This window comes from Macaca fascicularis, chromosome 8 (genome assembly GCF_037993035.2).
Source record: "Macaca fascicularis isolate 582-1 chromosome 8, T2T-MFA8v1.1".
Classification (NCBI taxonomy): Eukaryota; Metazoa; Chordata; class Mammalia; order Primates; family Cercopithecidae; genus Macaca; species Macaca fascicularis.
The window spans coordinates 34,359,836-34,376,178 of NC_088382.1; the positions used below are offsets into that span (position 1 = coordinate 34,359,836).

Sequence of the window (16,343 nt, forward strand, 5' to 3'; positions counted from 1 at the left end):
ATAAGAAAGCAAAGCACCCTTTTTGCTGATATGGAGACAGTTTTAGTGGTCTTTATAGGAGATCAAACCAGCCACAACATTCCCTTGAGCCAAAGACTAATCCAGAGCAAAGCCCTAACTCTCTTCAATTCTCTGAAAGCTGAGAGAGGTGAGGAAGCTGCAGAATAGAAGTTTGAGGCCAGCAGAGGTTGGTTCATGACGTTTAAGGAAAGAAGCCATCTCCATAACATAAAACTGCAAAGTGAAACAGCAAGTGCTGGTATAGAAGCTGTAGCAAGTTATCCAGAAGATCTAGCTAAGATCATCGATGAAGGTACCTGCACTTACAGACTTTGAATGTAGACCAAATACTTTCTACCAGAAGAAGAAGCTGTCTAGTACTTTCATAGCTTGAGAGAAGTCAATGCCTGGCTTCAAAGCTTCAAAGGACAAGCTGACTCTTGCTAGAGGCTGATACAGCTGGTGACTTTAAGTTGAAGCCAGTGCTCATTTAGCATTCTGAAAATCCTATGGCCCTTAACAATTAGGCTATATCTACTCTTCCTGTGCTACATACATGTAACAACAAAGTCTTGATACCTCTTTAAAGCATAGTTTACTGAATACTTTAAGCCCATTGTTGAAACCTGCTTAGACAAAAGATTCCTTTCAAAATATTACTGCTCATTGACAACACTTAGTCACCAAGAGCTGCAATGGAGACATACAAGGAGATTAATGTTGTCTTCATGCCTGCTAACTCAACATCCATTCTGTAGCTCATGGATCAAGAAGTACATTAACCTTTCAAGTATTGTTATTTAAGAAATACATTTTGTAATGCTTTAGCTTCTGTAGATAGTGATTATCAGAGAAAGGTTTTTAAGAGGTTTTCCAGAAAACCTTCTGGAAAATATTCTCTATTCTGGATGTCATGAAGAATATTTGTGATTCATGAAAGTAAGTAAAAATATCATTATTAATAGGAATTTGGAAGAAGTTGATTCTCATTAAAATCAAGAGTTTAGTGATAGACACACTGAGTTTGGGATACCTGTGGAATAGTCCAGAAATTAATTTAAATATATGGGCTTAGTGTACAGAAGTGAGCAGCAGGATGCTTATATATCAATAACTATTATTTTAAAATGTATTGAAATTTTCCTTAAAATAATACCTATACTTGATTGAAAAAGTTAATTGGAAATTAATGGCTTACGACAAGCATACCAGCCCACACTCTTCCCAAACTCACTTTGCTATTGTTCATAGAGGCTGTCATCTTTAAATCTTTCAGCTGATTTCTCTGGCCTGTGCCTTTTTATTTCTGAATGATATGCTTAGAATACTATTTTTTTGACTTACCAATTTTAGAAATTTTCTACTCACCTCCTATCACGGTAGATTTCCCCTCCTTCATTCCTCCGCCAATATAATTATATTTCATCATATTAATAATTCATTTATATATTTTTAAATATAATAACAATATGACAATATTGTATTTCTATTATTATAACTACGCAAATATTATATGCATGCTACTAACCCAGCCATGTTATTATGACCACCCGCTACCTTTATTTTTTTCCTCATGTTAGTGATTGTCTTTGTGTTCTTTTCTTGGTTTTTAGTGTTCCTTTTACTAATTTTCTTTTTTCCTATTTCAGTCTCTCATTGTTTGTTTGCTCATTTGGAGTGTTGCTTGACTTTTATCCCCTCCCACCTAGTGACATTTTAATTTTAGTTATCAAATTTTTAATTTCTAAGAATGCTTCTTGTTCTCTTCTTGTTTCTTCTTCCCCACCAGCTAAAAATCCATGATGTTATAACAAGGATCATAAATTGTATCCCAGTAGATTAAGAAATCTTGGTTAAAACCTGTTGTATCCCAGTAAGTTGAAAGATGTTAACGTGTCGTATTTTCTTTCAAAAGCAGTTGGTTGAGGAAGAGAATGGAACAAATGCTCTTTTTAAAACACAGCAATTTTGTGATGAACTCAAATGGCAATTTTAACTTTACCATTATAATGAATGTATTTGATCCAAAATTTTTTAAATCTAGGCTGTTGTCTTTTAAATAACAAATTACCTTACTGGTATCATGAAGAGTAAATGTTGGTACTGATTTGGAAAGACATTCTCATTTAGGAGATGAAATAGAAAGTAAATGAGGAGAAAGAAAAGCTTTTATTATTTATTTTCTTTTAAATATTTTAGTATCATGGTGCAGGCACCAGAAAAATCTTACAGTTCCTCAGAACCTGTTATTTCGGCACGAGAGCAGGAGACTCAGGTAAGGCTTTTGTAAAAAGGTAATTAGTTTATGATAGGGTAGTTATGATTCTATGCATGCTTAAAATTCTGTATTTTGCCAGTATTTTAAAAATTGTTCTTAAGCTAAGAATCTGAGTTTATATTTCAGTTTATATTCATTCTAAGGAAAAATGTGGGATCTGAAGCTCTAAAAATAAAGGACTGGATCTTTTAAGTACATTTTTAAAAGTATTGAGTTGTTTCTTTGTTTTTTGTTCAGACTGTGTTATATGGCAAATTGGTAGAAGCTAGGCAGAAACATGCCAATAAAATGGATGTTCCCCCAGCTATTCTGGCAACAAACAAGATACTGGTGGATATGGCCAAAATGAGGTAAACTATCTTTTGCATGTGTTCTCATTTATTTCCTTCTAACAAAATTTATCCAAGTTGATAATATGACCATAGCTTCCACTGTCACATCTGGGAGGTGACTCAAATTCCCCCTGCGATGCTTATCTCTTTGCCAAGCTTTAGTACCACATTTCTATATGAATAAAAACCAGTTACGTTTTCAGCAATCATATTCAATATATATAAAATCTAACTCATTATCTACCCACCCTGCATTTTATTCAAATGCCGAAATTCCTCTTTTTGAATTCTTTTTGATTATCATACCATCACATTCCTAGTCAGAGGTTCCTAATGCTTAAAACCTCTGATCTGAATTTTCTGTCCTCCAACATAAAACCTTTTCCTCCTCCTCCTCCTCCTCCTCTTCTTCTTCTTCTACTTTCTTCTTTCTTCTTCTTCCTTCCTCCTTCTTCCTTCTTCCTTTTCCCTTCTCCCTTCTCTCTTCTCCCTCCTTCTTCTCCCTCCTTCTCCCTCCTTCTTCTCCTCCTTCTTCTCCTCCTCCTCCTTCTCCTCCTCCTCCTCCTCCTTCTTCTCCTCCTCCTCCTTCTTCTCCTCCTTCTCCTTCTTCTTCTTCTCCTTGTCCTCCTCCTCCTTCTTCTCCTCCTCCTTCTTCTCCTCCTCCTTCTTCTCCTTCTCCTCCCTCTCCTCCTCCTCCTTCTTCTCCTCCTCCTCCTTCTCCTCCTCCCTCTCCTCCTCCTCCTTCTTCTCCTCCTTCTCCTTCTTCTTCTTCTCCTTGTCCTCCTCCTCCTTCTCCTCCTCCTTCTTCTCCTCCTCCTTCTTCTCCTTCTCCTCCCTCTCCTCCTCCTCCTCCTCCTCCTTCTCCTCCTCCTCCTTCTTCTCCTCCTCCTCCTTCTCCTCCTCCCTCTCCTCCTCCTCCTCCTTCTTCTCCTTCTTCTTCTTTTTTCTCCTCCTTCTCCTTCTCCTTCTTCCTTTTTTTCTGAAGACAGGTCTCACTCTGTTGCCCAGGCTGGAGTATAGTGGTGCGATCACTGCTCACTGCAGCCTTGACCTCCTGGGCTCAAGCTATCCTCCCACCTCAGCCTCCCGAGTAGCTGTGACTACAGAACATGCCACCCTGCTCAGCTAATATTTGTATATTTTGTACAGACAGGGTTTTGTCATATTGCCCAGGCTGGTCTCCAGCTCCTAAGCTTAGGCAGTCTTCTCGCCCCAGTCTCCAAAGTGCTGGCACTACAGGTGTAAGCCACTGTGCCTGACCTCTTTTTCTTATTTAAATACTTTTCATACCTTTTGTAAAATGGGTTCCTTGTTGCCTGTCTATGCCTTCCTCCTCCTCCTTAATGACACCTCATTAGTTCTGACTGTTTTCCCTTGGCATGTTGCAGAAGCCTCTTAACTATTAACCCTTCATTCTCTCTCTCTGTTTCATCCAGTATATGAGTACCAAACTAAATCTTCCTTTATCATGTCTTACTTCTGCTTAAATGGTTTCTTTCTAGCTTGGAATTCAAGGCCCTCCATTTATGAACTTGCTTTTCCATCTAAGTTACAGAATTTGAAACAATCTTACCTGGGTTGTTTACCACTTGTTGAAGACCCATTTTCAACTTCCATATATTTATTTTCAGTGTTGCTTCTCCTTGTAGTTTCCTTGATTCCTCAAAACTCCTTTTAAGAAATTCTTTAAGATCTTGTTTTATTACTATAAAGACTATGAGAAGGTATTTCATGATCTTATTGGCGAAGTAATTCCTCTCTCTTGAATTCATAGAGGACTTTCAGATGAATTCTAAAGATGCTTCTCTGGCACTTACCACACAATGCTATATTTTAGTTTTTTGTAATTAGTGGTAAACGTGTATTATTATATCTTCTAGATTTTAAACTCCGAATAAAGGTATTAGCTCCTCATCTTTTTGTGTGTCTCCCATAAGCACCTAGCACAATGCCTCGTAAACACGGGGTGATCATTAAACATTTAGAAGAAGTTATTTCCCAAGAATAGTTGCTTGGTAATTGTATTCATCTTTTGCTTCCTTTTAAAAAATTGTTTCTGTCATGTATACATATGTAACAAACCTGTACATTGTGCATGTGTACCCTAGAACTTAAAGTATAATTTAAAAAAAAATTGTTTCTGTCACTAAATTGCATCCAATAGATATTACTTGAGTGCGGAATTTTCTAATGACATTACACAGTGCTATATCTGACACTAATTCTGTTGTTAATAAGTATTCTAAGACCATACTTTACTATTCAGGAGATATATATATATATATATTTGGGACTGAGTCTTACTCTATCACCTAGGCTGGAGGGCAGTGGCACAATCTCGGCTCACTGCAACCTCTGCCTCCTGGGTTCAAGCAATTCTGCCTCAGCCTCCAGAATAGCTGGGACCACAGGCGTGCACCGCCACCCCCGGCTAATTTTTTGTATTTTAGTAGAGATGAGGTTTCACTGTGTTGTCCAGGCAGGTCTTGAACTCCTGAGCTCAGGCAATCCACCTGTCCCGGCCTCCCAAAGTGTTGGGATTACAGGCATGAGCCATCGCACCTGGCCCAGAGGAGATATTTAATGAAAAGGAGTAATCATTAGATCGGCAGATTTTTAGAAGGAAGGAGGGCATCGAATGTGTTCTTGGATATTGGACACAATAAGAAATATTGAGTTAAAAGTCTGAAGGAATTGGCAGATACACTGTTACTGGTAAACACTTTGTAGAAGAAAATAATGAATGAGACTTTCTTTTGAGATTTTCTTAACCTCTTATTTGTTCCCAGTTAGAGCCTCATAATTTTCCTTTTCATGACTATAAAGATAATAATAAAATCAGTAATAAAATGAATATTTGATATGTTAACCTGTTCCTTTATGATAATGTCCTGTTTAACAGTTAACAGTGTGTTTTTGTGGTGATGGGGACAATAGTGTTTTTATTCATAAGTTGGTAAAAGCACAAGTCTTTAAATGGTGGTAAGCAAAGAAAGAAATTATAAAACATGATTAGTTGTATTATACATTGTTTTGGTTGTTGGAAAAACTATACATTTAGAGAATCATTATGAAGCTGAACATCAGCTATATTGCTGGAGTGATACTGTTTCAGTGGTTTCTTGACCTTTTTGTTGTTGTTAAACACAGACCAACTACAGTTGAAAACATAAAAAGGATTGATGGTGTTTCTGAAGGCAAAGCTGCCATGTTGGCCCCTCTGTTGGAAGTCATCAAACATTTCTGCCAAACAAATAGTGTTCAGGTAAAATACTGTGGTTTTCAGGAGCTCTTAGAGAATAAGCATTTTTTGTAACCATTTCAAAAGTACCCTTCAGAAGCAACATTTTCTCACTTTCTTTGCATTTCCATACTGGACACTTAGAAAATGAATTTAGATTGTTTTTACAGTCAATCTGTCGTAAAAACATGTCAGTTATCTACTTTTAAAGATGATACTAAAAAGTAGTTGTCCAGGCTGCTGATGTCTTTCTATTTCATTGGGAGGTTTTGCTTTTAAATTGGAAACATTATTTTAGGTTGATAAATTATAATTTTACATTCAAATATGGTAGTTGGAAATTAAAGCTGGAAAGTTATCCTTGCTATGAGTTGGTCAGGAGCTCAGCCACTTGCTTTTGGTTTAGCATATTCTCTAATCTCCCTCCCCTTCCAGTAATGCTGTCTTTTGATAGTACATGGATTTCATATTATTCTCTTCAGTTTTAATAGTGTTTCCTTCATATCCTTTTATTATTGCCTGTTCTGCCATAAGTGACCATTTCCAGAAAGATCATTTGGGATTTTCTCTAAACTCCACGTAGCAGACTCTATGATGTATACTCTGCAGAAGGTGAGGCAGTGGGGAATAGAGGGCAGACTACTGGACTTGGAGTCTCAGAATCAGGACTTTAATTTTTCCTTACAGTTGTTCACCTGGTGAACCTGAACATATCCTTTGATTTCCTTGGGTCTCCATTTCCTCAACTACACAATGGAAATGACATTTCCTCCCCCACATCCGGGAAACAACAGATGACATTAGAAAAATAGAAGACATGGGATAAGTATAAAACATTGAAAGAGTTAAATACATTCAAGACAATATTAAGGGATTATTTTTTACTTCCAAGAAGCTCCTGGAAGCTTTGGGCAGGCACAGTTGGATCCTACTTTAGAAAAATCTTTCTCTAACTATAAGTAGAAAACCCTTCTGCTTTTTGAATGTAGCATTTCCCTCTTTTGATATAGAATATCTTTGGCAACTTTAAATTTTCTTTTTCATACTGTTATATAAGACATCATGTGAAAATTCTTATTTCTTACTGAGTTTTTGGAAATAAAATGATAATGTCTTAATGGTTTGGGAAGAATATCATACCTACCAGTGGTGATTGAGTAAGTTCCCTCTCTTTGGACACTTGACAGTAGTATCTTCTTTCATGATTAGTGATATTATTGAATAATGAATGAATGATTTCTCCTAACTCCCCTTCAGGAGAGGAAACTGAAGTAGGGGAAAAGGTAAATTCCTCAAGGGATGGGTATAAAACCTTTATGAACCTTCTGGATAGAGAAGATGACTGCTAATTTCTGTGATTAGAAATTATACTTGGGTTATTCTGCAAATTGAAATCATTTATTTTTTGAAATGTCAATTTTAATGTTTATTAAGCAAGTTTTGTTATTCATGAGTTTCATTAGCCTTTAATATATTTTTTAAATTTTGAAGTAAAATTTCTTGCTGTCACAATACACATTAAAAATTACAAATATGACACATATATTAAGTGCATTAAGATGTCCATTTAGGAAAAATATGCTAAAATATTTTTATATAAATACATTTTTTTGAGAATTTTGAGAATTTATGGAACAAAGTAATGATACAATCCACAAATGTACATTTAAAGGGTTTAGGGATATCCAAAATACTTGGCAAAGTAATCTGAAATAATACTCTTAGGAAGGAAGGGCTACAATGTGATTCTAGTAAACAAAAATCTAATCAAATCATACTCTAGTCCCAGCTACTTGGGAAGGTGAAGCAGGAGAATGGCATGAAGCCGGGAGGCGGAGATTACAGTGAGCCGAGATTGTGCCACTGCACTCCAGCCTGGGTGACAGAGTGAGATTCCGTGTCAAAAAAAATAAAAAAGACTGTATGAACATATATGGCGTAAATATGTACAAATATTATTTATTTAAAAAAAATCCAGGGGTAAGGGCAGAGTAGTTAGAAAATACCTGAGGGTGTTCATGAAATAAGATTGGCTATGAATGACAGTTGCTGAAACTGGGTGATGCCCATCTTACTCTCTCGACTTGTGTTATATGTTTGATATATCCCACAATAAACCTTAAAAAAAAAAGATGAGTGGTCAGTTATAGGAAGATATAATAGAAAAGACAATAAGGACAAAAGTTGGCAAAGCTTACCTAAGCACTCTTTAGATAAAAAGACATTTTCGCTAACTAGATTTGAATATTATAGTTTGATTGGCAAGGAGAATGCCTCAACTTAATCTTTGTTAAGAGACTACTTAAGGCACTATCAGAAGTTCCCTTATGGCGAGGTGCAATCCCTTGTGCCTGTAATTCCAGCACTTTGGCAGGCCAAGGCAGGCAGGCTGCCTGAGGCCAGGAATTAGAAAACAACCTGGGCAACATGGCGAGACCCCACCTCTACAAAAACAATTTTTTAAAATTAGCCAGGCATGATGGTGTTATCCTGTAATCCCAGCTACTTAGGATGCTTAGGCAGGAGGATTGCTTGAGCCCGGGGATTTGAGGCTGCAGTGAGCCATCATTGTGCCACAATACTCCAACTTGAGTGATAGGAAAAAAAAAAAGGTGTCTTTGTTATATTCTCAAACTTTCAGGTGAGCTGGCTTCCTATATAACTCTTCTATAGGACAGAACATACTGGTTGGGGCAAGTGAAACTGTCCAGTTGTATGGCTCATAAGTTAATGAATTTGTTTTCTAGTGTATACACTGATATTTATACACACACACACATAAAACCAAGTTCAACAGATGGGTAGTGCAACTCTACTCCCCAAAACCCAACTACCCTGCAATAAGACACATTAGACTTTTGAGATTGCATGGATGAGGACTGAAATGCTGGCCTAGACCATGGCGTTGCCATAGTGGGGTGACCAGTCTGAAGAGCCAACAATGCTTCCTCAGTAAATACATATTTTGTCTTGATAGGATTTCTACAGATTGCAAAATGCAGCTATTCTGAAACTGTAAAAGAGAAACAGAAGCATGTAACACCTGGGAGTGTTTTATTAGACCCACCATATGCTCAGAACATGAAATCTCCGCTGCTAGGGTTATTTGATTGAAACTGTCTTTTGTGTTGATGTGAGAGTTTAGCTCTGAGATTCTTCCCCATGTAAAATGTAATCCCCCAAAAGGTTTGGCAAGCACGTTTTATTGCCTTGGGTCAGATAATTCAAATTCTTTTTTTTTTTTTTTTTTTTTTTTTTTGAGACGGAGTCTCACGCTGTTGCCCAGGCTGGAGTGCAGTGGCGCGATCTCGGCTCACTGCAAGCTCCGCCTCCCAGGTTCCCGCCATTCTCCTGCCTCAGCCTCCTGAGTAGCTGGGACTACAGGCGCCCGCCACCGCGCCCGGCTAATTTTTTGTATTTTTAGTAGAGACGGGGTTTCACTGTGGTCTCGATCTCCTGACCTTGTGATCCGCCCGCCTCGGCCTCCCAAAGTGCTGGGATTACAGGCTTGAGCCACCGCGCCCGGCGAGATAATTCAAATTCTAACATTAGACATCATCTATATAGCATGTAAAAAGTAAAAGAGAAATATTTATGTTTCTCACCAAACAGTAAATTAATACTCAACTAATAAATTTCTTAAACTCCCTAATAACACAGTATGGAAACAAAAAATGAACTTCTTTCCAAAAGAAAAGTTCATAGATACGTTTCCTCATATATGTATACATAATATAGTGGACCACATGATAAATAACCTTATAAAAATGATACCAATAGCATTCATCAAGAGACGAGGCACTTCTTTAAATTATTAATTTAGTTTGTTACAGGTTTTATTATGGCTATAGTATGTTGTTTTAATCTACCTTATATGTGTAGTTAAAAAAAAAAGTTGTCCATCTCTTTACCTTTATTTCAGCCTTTAAAAAGATTCTATTATTTTTTCATTAATCTTGTTTTTCAGTCGTTCCCCATTTTTTCTTTTAAACATTTCTTAAGGAACCATATTTAAGATTTTATAGAATACTTAGATTTCTAGTTGGGGTGTATCATTTAGAATTAGATATGCAGAGAGAGTGTTATGATATATTTCCTTATGATGTATTAGTGGTTATAGTACCTAAAATTGAATAGTGATTCTGTTTGTTTGTTCGTTCGTTCGTTCATTCATTCATTCATTCATTCATTCATTCATTCATTCATTCAATATTCACTTCCAGGGATTGGGGACTTACTTAAAGACAGAGTGGTTCCCATTATACTTCCTTTTTTAGTCCTGCTTATTGGTTAAAGAGAAGACTAGGAAATGTTTGTTATTACAAATATTTTGTTAAAAATTAAATTTGTGTGCTCTAGCATTGTTTTACTTTTTTAAATCAATACGTTAAAAATCCAACTTCTTTTTGAGCTCCCTATAAAAAGGGAATTATTTGTTGCTTATAGGTTTAACTTGTGTTTATTTTTTTCTTAATGGCTAATGATCATATTTATATTCTATTGTTATATTGATATTATTGATCATTTGTGCTACATTTAAAATTCTGTAGACAGACCTCTTTTCAAGTACAGAACCTCAAGAAGAACAGAAGATGAGTCTGGTAGCAAAAAATAAAATATGCACACTTTCACAGTCTATGGCCATCACATACTCTTTATTCCAAGAAAAGAAGATGCCTTTGGTAAGTGTGACTTTCAAGTTACAGGGAATTTTTTTAGTTTATTTAAACTTGTGTTTTATCAGCTGTTTAGTATTAAAGCTCTGACTTGGGATAATTTCCTCCAACTCTACAATAAATCTCAGTTTAATTTTAAAAGAGAACGTTTTCTTTTTCTGTTAAGCCTCCCTGTTAAGTAATAGCAGCAAGTTTAGTTTGGCCATGAATATCTTCTAGAGGTTGTATCGGGGTACTGATAAACACATTTATAGCTCAGGGATACTGCCTCAGCCATATTTTAAAATGGGACTAATAGTTTAAAAACTATAAATATTCACGGTGTTAAGAAATAACCTCAAGATGCATTAAGAAAAAGGAAGGTGCAAAACAGTGAGAAAAACAAACGTAAATGTATGTGTGTGCATATGCATGCTTATATAGTCACATATTCTTGTATGTGTACAAAAAATACATACTGGATCTCTGGAAGCATAGCCAAACAACTGGAAATAGGTTTTTAAAAACTTGCTTTTCATTCTATCTCTTCTAGTACTGTTTTGATGCTCTTTGAAAACAATCTAATTGCTGTAACAAATGACCATATGTAGGCCGGGTGTGGTGGCTCATGCCTGTAATCCCAGCACTTTGGGAGGCTGAGGCAAGCAGATCGTTTGAGGTCAGGGAATTGAGACCAGCTGGACAACATAGGGAGACCCTGTCTCTACTAAAAATACAAAAATTAGCCAGGCGTAGTGACACGTGCCTGTAATCCCAGATACTTAGGAGGCTGAGACACGGGAATCGCATGAATCCAGGAGGCAGAGGTTGCAAGGTTGCAGTGAGCTGAGATTGCACCACTGCATTCCATCCTGGGCGACCAAACAAGCCTTGGTCTCCAAAAAAAAAAAAAAAAAAAGACCATATGTAATGTTTCTTCATTGATCTAAGATAAATCTTTAAGGCTGTTGAGGTTTTTTTGTATACAAAATGGAGAGTAAGTTTTTAATGGAATGTGACAAAATGAGACTTACAGGTAAGTTTAATTTGAATTCTCATCCTCTTGACATTTAGTTGATTTGTAACAACAGATATGGTCCAATGCCTGCTTTTCTATTGTCTCTGGTTCCATCCACTAGTGCCTGTATCACACACCTTTTGTTCAGGTTTTATCATTTAAAATAAATAAGAATAAACAGTCCATAACTTATCTTACTTACTGAATAAATGTTTTAATTTGACAGTCATGTTTCTTAAAGTTCCTTACAAAAACCATTGCCCAAGAAACCAAATAATTCCATTATACTATTTTTGAAATAGAACACATAATGGGAATTTTAAGTTCAATTTCTTATGTAAATAATAACTTCTATGTACATGTTAAAAATGCCTGTATATACCTAATTTGACCATGTATGTATAGTAGAAATGAAAACAGTTACTAAGAAAATTTGGTATTGGCTCCAAATTTTCCGAATAAAGTGTATTCTAATGCTCAGTTGTAATACAGGATTTCATGTATTAGTGTGTGTATTCATGGTTAAAAATGTGAAGACTGTTATATCTTCATTTGTGGCTTTTGGTATTATTTGGTTGTATTTTATTGTGTGATATGGTGGTATAATTATTCTTACCTCCCAGGAGTCTGAGAGAGTCTTGCCAGTTAACCACAGAATTAAACATGCTTAGGACTAATTAATCAGGAGCAATACTACAATTAGTTGGAGGTAATTTGAAACCTGCTATCAAATAACCCTGATGTTATGCACACATGGTGCACACTTTTCTAGTAGACATTTAATGAAAGTAATTTAAAACCTCCCTTTGAAGGATGAAAAACTTTGCCTTAAATGCTGTATTCTGTGAAAGTGTCAACATTCATGCAAATACAGTCTAAATTCAGACTTTGAAAATGTATTGAAAGAGAGGATCATGAAATAAGTTAGAGCTGAGTGACTAAGCTTTCTGGGTGTTTAAAAGAATGTTTTACCTAATAAGTATCTGAAATGTATTTGCAGCCACATTTGTTTAAAGAACCATATAAATATGTAGCACTGTTCATGTGAAGTTCAATGGTAGGAAAATGCTGACACCCCTTGTGGAACTGTGGTTATTATTATTTTATGAATAGAGCCAATTTCAAACACCTATTAGAGTCTTCTCAGGAACCTTTTATAGAATGCATCTGGAGCCTTATGTTATCGCTAAGCATTTTAGGATTTGTCTTCTTGGAAATTCGTGTAACCAAACCATCACGTGTTATTTCAAGTGTATAGAGTATTGGGTTACAGTTTACTGTGTTTTCAGAAGGTCGTAACAACTGTTAGACTTACAGAGAATGACTTCTCTGCCACTAATGGTTTTCTAAAGTGAATAGAGAGGGACGAGGATTGAATTCTTCGATAAAGCTGGGTGATTTTGTTTTATTCAATACAGTTTAATAAGTATAAAAAGTAGAACCTATGGAGAACTATAATGGGGGTAGTTTTAAAGAAATTCTGAAAATGAAAAGTTTAAGTAAAGGTTTAGTTCATTGTTTATTTCACACTGAGCATTTACTACCTGAATGTTTTGGACATTTTCTTTCCATGAGTAGAGTGGACACTTTTAAAATTCACTGGGTTCTTTTGCTGTTCTTTCTCTAGAAGAGCATAGCTGAGAGCAGGATTCTGCCTCTCATGACGATTGGCATGCACTTATCCCAAGCGGTGAAAGCTGGCTGCCCCCTTGATTTGGAGCGAGCAGGCCTGACTCCAGAGGTTCAGAAGATTATTGCTGATGTTATCCGAAACCCTCCCATCAACTCAGGTGAGAAGCATGGCCTGCCTCTGCACCCTTAATGACTTGACGAAGTAAACAAGCAATCTACTAATATTTTTCACTTTTAACAGCACTAATCCTTTATGCTATTATGAAAACCTTTTGTGATTCTTTTTCTTGTTTTAGGAAAACAGTCTTTCTTCCCATTATCACTCAGAGGAAAATATACTGAGAAATTCTTTTGTTTTGTTTGTTTTTTTGAGACAGAGTCTTGCTCTGTTGCCTAGGCTGGAGTGCAGTGGCGTGATCTTGGCTCACTGCAACCTCCACCTCCTGGGTTCAAGCGATTCTCTTGCCTCAGCCTCCTGAATAGCTGGGACTACAGGCGCATGCCACCATGCCTAGCTATTTTTGTATCTTTTGATAGAGTCAGGGTTTTCCATGTTGGCCAGGCAGATCTCGAACTCCTGACCTCAGATGATCCGCCCACCTCAGCCTCCCAAAGTGCTGGGATTACAGGTGTGAGCCATGGCACCTGGCCAATACACTGAGAAATTTTTATTTTCCTTTTCAGCTTAAGGTTACACCTTCCCTGCCATCCAAAACAGTGCTTTCATTTTTTCTAATTTCTACCTCATCACTTGCAAAAACCATATTTTTCTCCACATTCATTCCCAGTAGCTTCCTGACTCCTAGTTCTTCCCTAAACCTTTCTGAGTCCTTGTCATTGGTTTCACTTGAGTAGCCTTTCTAATCAACACAGTCATTGGTGTCAGTTACTGTGACATGGAAGGGACAGACCAAGTTCTGTGGGCTGCTGTGTAGAAGGATTTCCTGTCACTTTGCTGCAGAACCTCAGCTGTGCTGCAGAGAGCAAGCCCCTTTGCTTGCCTTGTAGAAATGTTTTAAATTATTATCTTTTTTTTTTTTTTTTGGTAACAGAAATAAATAGGAGATACGTTAGAGGATTTTCTCTCCTAGATGTGTAAATACAAACTTGGGGTCTTATAACTCAATAAATCTGATAAATTTCTTTAGACTGTTAGGATAGAGCAGTGGCCATCCCAAAAGCCTCATCTCCAAAGCTGCAGTGCAGATACTTTTTACTACCTTGAAGTTTTTCCCACTTGTGAACAACTTGTGAATAATTCCCCCTGAGAATTTGGAAAATCACTCTCTGAAAGCACAGTCAATACTGTGCTTAAATAGATCTGAGCAAAAATAAGTCACTTAGAAGACAGGATTATTTCTAGGCTTGAGCATGACTTGACTGAAGGTCTAAAGAACGAACACCTCCTTCACTTCCATTGATCACGGTGGATGCACAGGGAAAGGAAAGACACAGAGCCAAGTTGGAGTAGTGCTCATCTAAGTTCCAGGGATGCGGGGGAGTGGCCAGGGGACTTCAAGTATAGTACATAAATAACCTGTTTATAAGTTATGTCAATGTCATGTTTGAAATAGAAAACCAAATACTGCATGTTCTTTCTTATAAGCAGGAGCTAAAGTTGGTGCATATGGATATAAAAATGAGAACAGGCTGGGTGTGGTGGCTTGTGTCATAATCCCAGCACTTCGGGATACCTAGATGGAAGGATTCCTTGAGCTCAGGAGTTCAAGACCAGCCTGAGCAACATAGTGTGACCCCCATCTCTACAAAAAATAAGAAAATTAGCCAGACGTGGTGGCGTATACCTATAGTCCCAGCTACTCGGGAGACTGAAGCAGGAGGAGTGCTTGAGCTCAGGAGTTTGAGGTTACAATGAGCTGTGATCATGCCACTGCGCTCCAGCGTGAGTGACAGAGTGAGAACCTGTCTCAAAAAGAAAAAAAAAAAAAAAAAAGTAACAGTAGACACTGGGGACTACTGAGGGGAGGGAAGGAACAATGGTTGAAAAGGTGGGAAGGGACAGTGGTTGAAAAACTGCATGTTGGGTACTATGCTCACTATCTGGGTGATGGGATCAATTGTACCTCAAACCTCAGCATCCTGCAATATACGAATGTAACAAACCTGCCCATGTACTACCTGAATCTAAAGTAAAAGTTATAATTTTAAAAAATTATGATAAAATCAGAAAATAAAGGTCTGAGATGGAAAATTAAAAGACCAAAGCCACCCATAAGCACAATAAATCCCTTCCCCCCAAAAATTATATATATAAAAAAGATATTGCGCCAGGCGTGGTGGTTCACACCTGTAATCCCAGCACTTTGGGAGGCTGAGACGGGCAGATGACTTGAGGTCAGGAGTTCAAGACCAGCCTGGCCAACATGGTGAAACCCTGTCTCTACTAAAAATACAAAAATTAGCCAGCAGTGTTGGCACGTGCCTGTAATCCCAGCTACTCAGGAGACTGAGGCAGGAGAATCGCTTGAACCAGGGAGGCGGAGGTTGCAGTGAGCCAAGATCGTGCCACTGCACTTCAGCCTGAGTGACAGAGTGAGACTCTCTTGAAAAAAAAAAAAAAAGATCTTGCACCCTGACAAGTTCTAGTTTGTGCAGGAATGCTAGAATGACTCAAGATTGGAAAAATCTTTAAATGTTACCACAATAAGGGTAAAAGGAGAAAAATTACCTAATGTCATCTGAACAAGAAGAAATGAAAGACATTAAAAATTGGGAAAAATTTATATTTGAGGAATACTCTTAACAACGAATTCTGCTTATATATCACTTCCTAGTTTTCTGATAACTTCCCATGCAGATGTGTATGTAAGGAATGGATGTAGTCATGCTAATCTGAGTATTTATCTATGTGATACTTATGAATTAACCATGTAAGTTAATAAGTTAGCATTTCAGGGTTAAATTAGCCAAATCCTGAGCTAAGCTGTAAAACATCCAAGGTAGGTTAGAGAGGCATCTTATGAGAAAGCTGGCCAACTTTCCTGGTCACCTTCTGATCTTCCTAACTTCAGAAATCAAGGCAGAGAGAGGAAAATAGTAACTACTTTGTAGGATTAGATTTATGGTTGTCGAAACCTCTGTTTCTCCAGTGCAGAATGAGATAGCGTTTTAGAGAAAGCCAAAGACTCAAATGTCTTCTTCATGCTTATAGTCTGGAATTTTTTTT

At 37.1% G+C, this 16,343-nt stretch overlaps 1 protein-coding gene across 50 annotated transcripts in view; it reads left to right on the forward strand.

Moving 5' to 3' along the window:
* The window catches only part of WRN (WRN RecQ like helicase), a 139,039-nt gene that overhangs the window by 109,484 nt on the left and 13,212 nt on the right, over positions 1–16,343 (forward strand). For 46 of the 50 annotated variants that reach the window (XR_012417190.1, XR_012417189.1, XR_012417191.1 and 43 more), the window contains 5 exons: positions 2,200–2,275; positions 2,516–2,628; positions 5,761–5,875; positions 10,402–10,533; positions 13,152–13,314. Coding sequence is in view for 44 of the 50 variants with exons in the window: in XM_015454650.3 (XP_015310136.3) it covers positions 2,200–2,275; positions 2,516–2,628; positions 5,761–5,875; positions 10,402–10,533; positions 13,152–13,314 (599 nt within the window). In the remaining 6 variants the exon portion in view is untranslated. Of the gene's footprint in view, positions 1–2,199; positions 2,276–2,515; positions 2,629–5,760; positions 5,876–6,538; positions 6,691–10,401; positions 10,534–13,151; positions 13,315–16,343 lie in introns of those variants that run through there. The other 4 variants (XR_012417188.1, XR_012417187.1, XM_074000660.1 and 1 more) reach the window with 3 other exon arrangements.